Source organism: Leopardus geoffroyi, chromosome B4 (genome assembly GCF_018350155.1).
Source record: "Leopardus geoffroyi isolate Oge1 chromosome B4, O.geoffroyi_Oge1_pat1.0, whole genome shotgun sequence".
Lineage (NCBI taxonomy): Eukaryota > Metazoa > Chordata > Mammalia > Carnivora > Felidae > Leopardus > Leopardus geoffroyi.
Window position 1 is genome coordinate 37,323,219 of NC_059341.1, and position 13,088 is coordinate 37,336,306.

Sequence of the window (13,088 nt, forward strand, 5' to 3'; positions counted from 1 at the left end):
AACCCCATAAAAAGTCATTGTCTGTCTCTGGACATCCCAGTTATTTGCTATTATTTAAGCCAAGAAAGCTCTTTGGTTTGCTTTTTTTTTTCTAGGCTTAATGTTTATGTAACCTAAACATTCCTCAATCTTGTCTCCTACAGGTAGACTGGGTACAATGTGATGGTGGCTGTGATGAGTGGTTTCATCAAGTTTGTGTGGGTGTATCTCCAGAAATGGCTGAAAATGAAGATTACATCTGTATAAACTGTGCAAAGAAGCAAGGGCCAGATAGCCCAGGTCAAGCACCACCTCCTTCCTTCATAATGAGCTACAAACTACCAATGGAGGATCTTAAGGAGACCAGTTAGCAGTTGCTGGGTTAGTTTGGGACATGGGGGGAAATGGACCACATTGAGACCTTAGTCATCAAGTAGAGTGGTTTAGATCCACTCAGAATGTTGCTTCCAAAGACAAATGGCCTTCAGAGAAAGTCCTCTTAGCGGACTTCCTCTTTGCATGGACTGTGTGACCTACATTCTCTTCAACACATCTATGCAGAGGGTGTCTTTGGTACAGCAGCCAGTATTTCAGTTTATGTCTCCTCTGAGTACGGTATGTTACTTTACAGCCAGACATTTGATTGAGCTCTAGAGTGGCTGGTTGGCATTAATACATTGGTATGTTAGCAGGGCATGTAGGATGTGGCTTATGGCCAGTTGATACTAGTTAGAGGTTTACAACCTAGAGGCAGTACTGTCTGGAGGTGCTGACTACTTGGCTCTCCTTAGGACAGTTGGACAGGAGTGAGAGTCCCACTCTCCTTCCACTGTTACCTGGCATGTAAGGCCCACGGATATAGCCATGGGAGCAACAGGGCCAAAGTTACTCCTGTTAGTAGTCATGGGATAGTAGCACAGTCTAGACCCTAGCTACTTGTGTGTGTTTGTACCAAGAAGAAAACCCCAAATGAGAGGCAGATCACCTTATCTTCCTAAGGAGGAGTATGTCATCTAGTTCAGAAGTCTGGCTAGATTGGATTCTGGGAAGAAGAGCTTTTCTTATTTCAAGGCAAGGAGCCTTTTTTTTTTTTTTTTTTGGCTTTGAGAAGTCTTGCTGTCTTGGGTCTGCATTTTAGAGACGAGCAGGTACATGGATCCAGGCTCCTGCAAAAGAAAAGAAGACAAGTCAGAATGTTTTACTGAGACCCAGTGATGCATGCTTTTCGGGGAAACCTTCATTTACAAGTATACCAGACCACCAGGCTTCAGGCATGGCCATGAGCAAGACCAGCAAATAACAGCTTTTTGCCTTGCAGCCCTGACCCCGATGTCTGCTGTTTCCAACACTGGCAATTTCTGATACTGGCCCACAGCAGATGCTGTTGAATAACACCCTGGCTTCATCAGAGGATATGGGGTTGTAGCACCTCCGGGTGATAAAGTTGTTTTAGTAAATCCATTTTTAAAAAAAGAAAAAAGGACTTGTTTTTACTTTTTTCTAAATGTCTCTGACTACTGACTGTTCTATAAATAGATTATTTTTCCTTTTTTAATATACATATATGGATATATAAATATATATATTTACTGTTACCAGCAGCATATGACAGAGTTTTCAGCATCAAAAATCCATTTGGGGGCTTGCTTTCTCTTTTTGCTTTTTAATAAAGAAACCCCATCCCTTCCTTGTAGTACAAGGAGTTAGCACTTCCTTCTCCATCCTAGCCTGACCACATCTTCCATCTTGTTTTTGTTCATAGATCATTGTATTTCCTTTGTGTTGTTGGAACTTGTCCCTGTCTACTGGGAAACTTGGTCTTACTATTTCTGTGATGGCTGGTTTGTTTTGTTTTTGTATGTGAATGTTTGAAACTATGGTGCTGTGCCCTCTTCCTTCCTGTTGTGTTCTCTATTGTTAAGGTGTTAGGTAAGCTGTATGGAAACTTTTATTAGAAGGGGACTAATTTTTTTTAAAGGACAAAGAAACAACCCCAAAAAACTAAAAATAGTGTTTTGTCTTCACTATGCCGTGTCCCTTTATTTTGTTTAAAAATCTGTGGTTTGGCTTAATTTATCAGTTTTCTTTTTAAAAGGGGGGAGCAGGGTGGGCCTAGAGAACAGCTTATAATCTCCTTTTCCCTTTTTGCCCCAGTCTCTTTTAAAGAAATGTCTTCTAGTAACTAGAAGTGAAATGTACTGTCCAGTTACAGTTTGAGTGGGTATGAGATTTAACTCAAAAGGCATCTTGCTAAAAAAAACAAAACAAAACAAAAAAAAAAAAAACAAAAACTTTTCCTGTAAAACCCAGTTTCTGTAAATGCTTTCTCTGTGGTTCAAACTACCTAATTTTTAGTCTTCCCTTAATATTGCATAACATTTTTAGTGTTTTGACCTGTTACAAGGGTCATAAGCGTCACTCTGCATGATCTCAAGTGTGTATATGATTTAAGATTTCAAGGGATATTACAAGGTAACTTTTAACCAATTTCATAAATTTTAATTTTGCCAGTCTATAAAGATATTATTACCTAAGAATTTTATCTGGTTGAGGTTATAAAAGAAAGCACAATATTTTTTGCCTTTCGTCTTCTCTGCAAAGATCTTCAAATACTTTTGGGTTAAAAATTGAATGCAGTTTTAAGTGATGGCTGCCTTGGTGTAAACCATTTAAAAATAGTTTATCTTTTCTTCCTAGTCACCCATTAACTTTACTCAGCCATCAGTGGAAGGGCATGAGGATGCTGAGAAAGATAGTTAAGTTGGTGCTCTGCTTCTTGGAGTATGGTGGGTGGATTCAGGTGGCTGTTGAGGAAATAATTTATGTCCTTAATACAGTATTTACCAGCTGGAGATCTGAGAGAAAAATGCAAGACAGTCTTCAACTATGAGTAGCTCCCTGTTTATCTTCTGTTTTGAAACTTAAATATATCATTCAGTTGATTTGGTGGGATTTTCTGTATTTATTTGAAAGTCACAGAGGATTTGGTCTGACTCTTGACCAAAGGCTGAGAAGAACAGATGAGAGACATTAGTTTAAAAAAGAGAGAGAGAAAAACGAACATATACAAGTCTATAATTTTGGAATTAATGAACTAAGATTCATCTATTTAAAGACATGCTGGTGTTCTAATATAAAATATTGTTTTCAGTTAGAGGAAATTACCTATTTACAACTTACTCCATTCTTCATTGTTATAACATTTTATATTAAAATTTGATTTAAAATGTTCCTTTACTTTTCAGAGTTGCAAATTTTCACCATTGGTGTTTTAACTAATTCTGTGATAGTTCTTTCAAAGATATTTCTTACTATCTTCATTATAACTATGTTGGGGAAGGTTATAGAAAGAAAAATTAAAAAAATGCTACATAAGTCTTTAATATTCTCAAAGGGGTAGGTCAGTGGAACTATGCAAATTCCCAAGTTTACAAATGCAACTATAGCATTAGTAGTAGTTAGCTTTCTTATTGGCCGAAGAGGGGACATTTTTTCCCCACAAATGTCTATTTTAGTTCCTGATAGTTATTGCAACAAAGCCATGTTGAGAGTTAGATGTTACACTCCCTTCCTAAGTTGCTGCAGACCACCTTTGCACTGCATGATTCAAATTTGTGCCTCAATAAAATTACAAATTACTGTATGTCATACTTTGAATAATTGAAAAGATAAGCATTAAATCTGTGATTGTCTACTATGTACTTTAATAATCAAAATCCTAGCAAAGCTAGCAGACCTGTAAGATTAGAACAGTTTTTTTACCTGTGCTTCACTTCTGTTCTTCTCTGCTTTTGTCTTTGGTGTCCAAGAAATGTCTGTTTATTTGTTTTTCTTAATTTTAACATTCTGGATGCAGTTGAGTGCACATAAAAGAAACTCCCTGCTTGTCAGTATTTTAATTCTGTAGTACATTTGTATGAATATGAGCCAGAACTTAAAGTAGGATGAAAGGAAAAACTGAGAAAGCCTTTCTTTCAAAGGATGAGACTATATCCTTTTTAAAGGAGAAAGTGACAATTTGGAGTGGGATTTAAAAATTGTAAATTGTGGAAAATTAAGCTGTTAAAGTCCCACATATAACCAGGTTCAATAAAGGTTTACATACGGAACTAGCTTCATATGTGTGTAGAAAGTTGCTTTTGCAGTAGGTCTGTTAAGTATAAATTTTAAAAAGCAGGCAATTGATTTGTCTTTCACCTTTTGAAACTCCTGCCCCCCCCCCCTTTTTAAATTAAAGCATATCATTACTTCTTTGGATATGGATGTGCCGAATGATATTTACAGCATGAGAAGGAAACAATTGGATGTAAATCTATTTTGGAATTGCAGTCTTCTCTTGGCCTGGATCATATCCACTCACCACTATGCAATGGCTGATGTGCACTGGGAAAGGATGTGACGGGTGTAGATGTATCCAGCTTATTCTTACTTTTGCAATACTCCAAGATGTCTAAACAGGAATGTCTTTTGTAAACCTCAAGACCCTCTATTGATTATTCTCTTACATATTTATTTACTTGTTAGTGAGACACTTAAATATAATATGGACTCTGATTTACCAAGGTTTTTGGTGGTGCCTTATGAAAAGTATAACTTGTTTTCTTGTTTTTTGAGCATGTTTTCCATTTCTTTTGTTTTCTAAAAGAATATTAGATATGGTTATTTGCATTACATCTAAAAAATAAAAAAAAAATTTGTGTGTGTGTGCTCAGGTTCCCCCCTACTCTCTCATTTACATTGGTGTCAACTGTAAATGGTAACCAAGTAAAGGTAAATGTTGGTATTGAGTATTGATGATCCTGAGGAAAACTGGCAGGTGCATGAGAGCTTTTCACCCGGGGCCAAAGCTGTTTCTGATACTGCAGTTGGTCTCTATAAAATCAAATACTGGCCTCAAGTTATTTGATCACTGGTGTGATTAGCCTATTACTGAGAATACTGTTTTCAGAAAGTGTGAAGTAGAAGAAGTGATCCCTGAAGATTTCACCTGTCCTGCTTTCAGCAAGAATCCAGCAATGATCTACAGCCATTTCCCCACCTTTGATTCTTGAGCACTTTGATCCTTGCAGCAAACCATAGCAGGGAAAATGAGGAAATACTTTATTTTGGCCTCATGCTTGAAACTAGTTCAAACTGCAGCTTACTTCAGAGAAGTAAGTAGCGTTTTTTACTCATTGCCAAGGTTACCAGATCATGTGGGCATTCCTGGAAATGTTAAGATTCTGCTTTCGATGAAATTGGCCTCAAATACGAAGTATGTGACTGTGTATATATGTGTTGGTATGGAAGATTGGTGGGAAGGAGGAGGGGGGACATCTGGTTGTCTCTTAACTTGGAAAATAATCTTGCCAGCGAAAAAAAGACACCTGCAATTTCATACAGTGACAGATTCTTTAAAAATTGTGTGGGGTCCTCCCAGTTTAGATCAAATATTTCTTGGAGCCTTGGCATTGTAGTTGACATTAATAAATTGAAGGTCCAGAATCTTAGCCATTAGCCATGAATTGGGAAGTCACATACACAAGGAGAGAAAATACAAAAGAACACAAAAATGTTACATAAATAAACTTGGGTTTTGGAATTTCTGGATTCTTTTAACCTCTTCTTTAAAGACTATTTCTACTCCGTTTTAGTAGGAAGAAAGATTTAATTAGCATTTCCATATAGTGAAGTTCCATGAAATTTCTTTACCATAGATTCTCACTAACCTTGACTTTGGAGCTAGGTTGTAGGTCTTGTTAATGGGGAAAAAAGGCAACACAGGAAGTCTTGAAAATGGCTTGGTAGGTCCAGGTGGTAACCCTTGTATTAAGGAACCCTGATGAGTTGCCAGGAATATAGGGATGAAGACAGAATTGTCTGTAGTTCACAAAAACAAGCAAATGAACAAAAACTTAAAGCCCAGATGAGGACTTTAGGATTACATAAGGTAAAGAACATGGATTTAGGAATCAAATAACTAATGGGTTTTTAGCTCTATATTACCTATACTAGTGTTTTTGAGACTAAGTTTCCTACCTTGTGTGGGTTAGTTTGTGTGGATACAAAGTTATAGCTCTCTCCCCTGTAGAGAGGTAAGACCTAGATGATTTTTAAGAGTTTCCTATTAAAACTTTTATAGAATTTCTAGAGGAAGTAGTACAAGGATTTTGGACATGTAGTCCAAATCCCTGTTTAATGTTAGAAAAAGTCTACTCATTACTTCCGATTATTGCTGGATTCTTCTGTACATGGGACTGTACAGACTGTATTGAATATTCTGTTTTTAGAAAATGTAAATATTGGTCACTAACTTACATATTAGAGCTTACCCATAGTCTTCCCTTCACTTGGGTCTGGATTTTGCAGAGTTCATCAAGCACTTTTATGTATGCCCCAAGACTAGCATCTCGTTCTGTCCAGTGCCCAACTGTGTGGAGGTAAGGTGAGTAGAAGACACATTTCGACAGACCTATTAGACTCCCTCCTCCTGAATTGGTATTTGACCTTAGTAACATTTTTCCACCACTCAAAGCAAAGACCCCTTCCCACTGAGACCAGTAGGCCACTCACAGGTCTTCAGTCTTAGTAGGCTACTTTAGTCCTCTCTGGCCTAACCTTGCCATCCTCTCTACTTGGGGCTAAGCTTTGCTGAGACACAAAATGGAGTTTTATCGTTAAAACTTTTTGGAACCTAGAAGAGTTCAGGCATATCTAGGCTTGGTCAATGCTCAGCACTTCTGTTTGTTTTGTCATAGACATGTGACTTCAGAATTCCAGTTGGAACATTTAAGGCTGGTTTAATTCACTTTGCTTCTCATCCCTGTAATTCACTGCTGCCATCTAAAATAGAAGTCCAGGGACACCTGGCTGACTCAGTAAATCATGTGACTCTTGATCTCAGGGTCATGAGTTCAAGCCTCATGTGGAGCCTACTTACAATAAAGAATAAATACTAGATCAAAGCCCATCCAGTCATCCTTCCTCTCTCTTCGTATTCCAGTGTTACCACCTACTATCTCCAATTCATGTTCCTATTGTGCCCCTTCCTACCCTTTTTTTTTTTTTTTTTTTTTTTGCATTACAGAGGGGCGTCTGGCTGGCTCAGTCAGTAGACCATGCGGCTCTTGATCTCAGGGTTGTTAAGTTTGAACCCCGTGTTGGGCAGAGATTACTTTAAATAAATAAGTATACATTACAGAGACTTGCTTCCCTATTCCTTTGTGAACTTCTACTTTTTCATTAACTGGAACCTGGCTCTCAGCCGCACTTACCTTAGGACTATTTCAAGTTGAGGGTGCCCTTTTTCTCACTTTACTAGTATAAGGTATGAACCAGTACATTATAGGGGCTGTTGCCTTTATGTTACTGATATCCACTGCCACACATTGAGGCCTCTGACACTCAGCTGTACCATCATCTATCCTCATTACTGTCATCTCTGGTTACTCTTTTACATTCATTCAGGACTTGGATGGTTCAAGAGCATCTCATCTCCAACCCTACCATTATTCTGGGCAATATCATTGATAATGGTTGACTTCACTGTTTCTGTACCTTCACCTCCAATAATCATTTTCTTTCCTTTTTTTTCCCAATACTCCTTTTCACTTCATTTAGCAAACCAATTCCAAGGCCATAGCTTGGATTGTGTCAAGAACTTATTTCTAAATGTTAAGGTCTAGGCCTATACTCATACTATTGTGATTTTTTTTTTAATGTTTATTTATTTACTTACAGCATGAGAGGGGGAGAGGGAAGGAGAGAGAATCCCAAACAGGCTCCACATGGAGCCCAATGCGGGGCTCAAGCCCATGATCTGGGCCAAAATTAAGAGCCAGATGCTTAACTGACTGAACCATCCAAGTGCCCCCATACAATTCTGATTTTTAATGTCGTATCTTTGATCTTTGCCTCCTAGTGTAGTTATGATCTCAAAAATCTCCAGTTAATCACTTTTTTCTTTGAATCTTCAGTTCACTCTGGCTCCAGCTCACTTCTTCTCCATTTAGCATAGACTGCATGGCCTGTCACTCATTCATGGTGTTTCCCCATCACTCTGGCCCTGCAGAACCTTATTTCTGGATCATTTTAGCCATCTGACCTCTTTGCTCTCATAGGCTGCTGAATATTACTGAATACAAACCACTGATTGGTAGTACCAAAAACTGACTCAGGTAGGTGGGTTCTCAAAGCCCCAATGGTCCACCAACCTCTTCCATTTTTAAAGACTACTTACCACTTTCACTGTTGTCAAATCCTCACCCACCACCTCTCTTCCCTCAGCAGAGGTACCCTCCTAACACTGACTTGAGCAAATTGAAGCTAACAGGAGAGCTCTAAGTTTCCCTAGTCACCACTATCAGCATTTTAAAGTGGTGTCATCAAAGACTCTTCTCTTATACACCCTCTTTGGGGTATATAAGCTCTTGTTCACTTCCAGTTACCACTTGCCACTTTTATTCTCTGATGTTTCCCAAATCATTATCACCAGTTCATGCTTGCTTGCTTGCTTGCTCTTTAATCAACTGTCTGGTAAGCATTTCTATTTGTATGATTTTAATCACTCCAAACTCATTGTGTCAAAACCAAACTTTTCTTCCTGCCCCCAAACCAGTTCCTCTTTATTCCCTCCAAAAGAATAGCGTGTTGCACAAGCCAAAATTCTGTGAACCATCGTATATTCTTTCTGACCACTCCCTTCCTGTATGCAATTATCTCCTCTGTTCTCATTGTGATGTATTAGCTCAAGCCCTCCTCAGTTTTCCCCTGGATTTCTGCACTACTCTTTAGTCTGGCCAATCAAGTTTATCTTGCAAATTACTACCAGAATGAACTATCCAAACAGCCAGCCTGTTTAACACATTGTCCTGTGGAATCTGCCCCAGTTACCTTTCTAAGCTTGTCCTGTTTCCACATACACCCCCATTCACTGCTTCAGACACAGATGTTCATTTCCTAGGCTTTTTCTGGAATGCTCTCCTAGTTCTGTCATTCTCAAGATGTCAGTTTAAATGCTACCTCTTCAGAGGCCCCTTATTCTCTCCTAACAGCTTATTCTACCCCCTAATGGGACTTTGCAATATGTATTGTATTTGTTTATAAGTTCTATGAGAGCAGGAGCTTTTTTTATTTCATCTCTTTATACCCAGCAACTAGAAGAATACCCTGCATATGATAAACATTCAATCAATGACTTGAATAAATATTGTTTCATGCCTTTGTCCCTTCCTGTATATTGTTGTCTCTCAATTTATTGTGCTCTGTTTGGGCTGCCATGCCCTCATCCACACTTTTCCTTACTATCTCCTGTTAAAGAACAAAAACTCAACTGAGTAAATTTGGAGATCTAATTGGTTTTATTAAGTGATTCATGAGGACAGCATCCTATCTAGCAAGTTAGAGGGGGGGCTCTGAGGACCTGTACAAAATAGAAGATTTTTGTAGGAGGGAGGGTGGGGCAATGAAGTTATTAGCAAAGGAGAAGAAAGGATTGTTTCAAACAAGGTCACTTTCCCTTTAGGGAATGATCAGGAGGTCTCAGGCAGATTACCATATTTTCTTTGAAGTGGGGAAGGTGGATAGAGAGGGTCCCTGTGACAGATTACTTCAATGGTACTGATCAGTTAAGACTATGTTTCTGGGGGAGGTTGAAACTGCAATTAGGTTAGATATTAAGCCCCAGTTTGGTGACTTGGCCTGACATAAGTGACTTCATATTGAGCCCATGGTTGTCGTTTGAACACTGCCCATTTTTCAAAATTCAGCCCATCCCCAAAACTCTTCTGAGAAGTCTTACAGGTTAATCCTTTCCTCCTAATGTGATGTGGATGTCCTTTCATGGAACTCTAGTAATATTTAGATTATGCAGTCGTTCACAAAGTTGTGGTCTCTAGATCAGCAGTATCAGCAACACCTGGGAGTTTGTTAGAAACGCAAATTCTCGGGCCCTACCCCAGACATCTTGAATCAGAAACTCGGGGGGCAGGACCAACAACCTGCATTTTAATAAGCCCTCCAGGTGGTTGTGATACTTGATGAAGTTAGAGAACCGCTAGACTGTATTATAATCACAGCATTTATATCACTAGCTTCTAACACAATGCCTAGAACAAGTTTATTGTAAAGATCTTCCTTTCAAAGAACTAAAGTCCATCTTCCTGTAGCCTCATACATCAATCCAGATTCTTTTGAGGGTATGAAAAATGAGTTCAACTGCCTCTATTTGGCATCCTTTCAATATTTGACAATAACTTTTTTTTTTAACCTCCCCATCCTTCAATTTCAATCTTCTGGCTTAATATTAATTTTTTTCTTATGTGTTATGACTTTGAGTCTCTTAAAATTCAAACACATTGAATTTATCTGAAAAAATTCCAACTTCATTTCCATCTTAAGTACATACTCAGAACATCCTTTAGCTTTCAAGCTAAAATTCTAAAGGTGGAACTCTATGTGTAGTGTCACCCCAACACAATGGAGTTCGCAACGAATTTGACCAACATTCCATTTGCATAGTTGGAGATGTACAGTGGAAATCAAAGGTGGTCTGAAGCTCTGTGTATTCTCTCAAAGAATCTGGCCTTGGTAACATGAAGTAATTCTGTATTCTCCTACAACTGAATTGGTGGTTCTCAGCCCTGGTAGCACATTGGAATCATCTGGAGAGCTTTACAAAACCATCCCTGCCACTCCCATCCCAGACCAATTGAATTAGAGTATCTTGGAGTAGCATGCAAGCACCAGTATTTTTTTTTTTTTTTGAAGAGCTTTTTTGAGATACAATACCATAAAATTCACTTGTTTTTATTTTATGAGTCAAAGATTCTTAGTAGATTTACAGAATAGTGCAACTATCATCACAATCTAACTTTGGAATGTTTCCATTACCCCAAAAAGAAACTTCATGCCCCTTCAAAGTCATCCCGTTTCCACTCCCAGCTCTAGGCAGCCATGAGTCTACTTATGTCTCTGTAGATTTGCCTTTTCTAAACTCAAGCATTAGGATTAAAAGAAAAAAAAAAAAAGTTTCCAGGTGATTTTAGTTATGCAGCCAAGGGTTGAGAACCACCATTCTAAATGTATTATAGGGAGTCTTAATGATTGTTAAGAGCTGTGTATAATAAGGGTATTCACATATTTTTATCTAGTGCCTTCCACCTATGCCTGTGCATTCAGCCACCACTAGTGTGACAAGATCATTAATTTGATAATGGCACTTAGTAGGCTATTCTATTATTTCCCCTGTATACCTTTTAGAATCATATTAATTGCCTCCCATGCTTTCCCCAACCTATTTCAAAACATCTCTAGTCTTTTTTCCATTTTTCTTACAAATTACCAGCAATAGAAGTTATCTCCAGAGCATTCTCCCTGAGATAATATAGTCTGCAGAAATGACTGCAACATACTGGTGTTGTTCCCATCCAAGAAATTGTTTTCCTTTCAGTATCTTTCACATTGGCATTTCTTCTTTAAATGTTTTCTGTTTAACTTATCTGACAAATGTAATGATTTTTGCACTAATATTTCTAAAAGTTTTGGGGGGAAATATATTTATTGTTTTTTGTTTGTTTGTTTAATAGCACATGAACATTTGTTTTAAAAAAGTACTAAGAAGGGGCGCCTGGCTGGCTCAGTTGGAAGACCATGTGACTTGACTTCGGGGTCATGAGTTTGAGCCCCAAGTTTGTAGAGATTACTTAAATAAAAATAAAAGTTAAACCCAAAAAACAAATAATCCAGTAAAGAAATGGGCAAAAGACATGAATAGACACTTCTCCAACGAAGACATCCTGATGGCCAACTGACACTGAAAAAATGCTCAACATCACTCATCATCAGGGAAATACAAATCAAAACCACAATGAGATACACCTCACACCTGTCCGAATGGCTAACATTAACAACTCAGGCAACAACAGATGTTGGCAAGGATGTGGAGAAAGAGGATCTCTTTTGGATTGTTGGTGGGAATGCAAGCTGGTGCAGCCACTCTGGAAAACAGTATGGAGGTTCCTCAAAAATTAAAAATAGAACTACCCTACGACCCAGCAATTGCACTACTAGGTATTTATCCAAGGGATACAGGTATGCTATTTCAAAGGGACATATGCACCTCCATGTTTATAGCAGCACTATCAACAATAGCCAAAGTATGGAAAGAGCCCAAATGTCCATCGAGGGATGAATGGATAAAGAAGATGTGGTATATATATACAATGGAATATTACTTGACAATCAAAAAGAGTAAAATCTTGCCATTTGCAACTACGTGGGTGGAACTCAGGGTATTACGCTAAGGGAAATTAGAGCAAGACAAAAATCATATGACTTCACTCATATGAGGACTTTAAGAGACAAAACAGATGACCATAAGGGAAGGGAAACAAAAATAATATAAAAACAGGGAGGGGACAAAACAGAAGAGACTCTTAAATATGGAGAACAAACAGAGGGTTACTGGAGGGGTTGTGGGAGAGGGGATAGGCTAAATGGGTAAAGGGCATTAAGGAATCTACTTCTGAAATCATTGTTGCACTATAGGCTAACTAATTTGGATGTAAATTAAAAAATAAATAAAATAAATAAAAATAAATAAAACTTTAAAAAAATACTAAGAATAAATGAAAAATGACCCTCCACCAAAAAAAGACCACTGCTGGGGCACCTGGGTGACTCAGTCAGTTGAGTGTCTGACTTAGGCTCGGGTCATGATCTTGCAGTTTGTGGTTTCGAGCCCCATGTCGGGCTCTGTGCTTACAGCTCAGAGCCTGGAGCCTGCTTCAGATTCTGTGTCTCCCTTTCTCTCTGCCCCTTCCCTGCTCATGCTGTCTCTCTCTCAAAAATAAACATTTAAAAAAAATTTTAAAAAAAGACCACTGTTAAGATTTAACCAAATTTACTTTCACACAGCTATCTGTGCATATTTATGTATGCATGTATGCAAATATGTACACTTTTACATAAATGATGTCACACTCTACTGTTTGGTAACTTGGTTCTTTTACTTAGTAATAAGAACATTTGTATAAGACAAAAATACAGAGTTGTATTCTTTTTAATGCATGTATAGCTTGCATTAAATGGAATCTTAAAGATTTTTAAGAATTGTGTGTATTGAGGACATT

The 13,088-nt window shown here is 38.1% G+C and overlaps 1 protein-coding gene across 1 annotated transcript in view; it reads left to right on the forward strand.

Moving 5' to 3' along the window:
* KDM5A (lysine demethylase 5A) overlaps window positions 1-4,537 on the forward strand; it is a 98,341-nt gene extending 93,804 nt beyond the window's left edge. The window contains exon 28 of the mRNA XM_045466120.1: window positions 144-4,537. Coding sequence (XP_045322076.1) covers window positions 144-350 — 207 coding nt within the window. The 3' untranslated portion in view covers window positions 351-4,537. The remainder of the gene's footprint in view (window positions 1-143) is intronic.
* The last annotated feature ends 8,551 nt before the right edge of the window (window positions 4,538-13,088 follow it).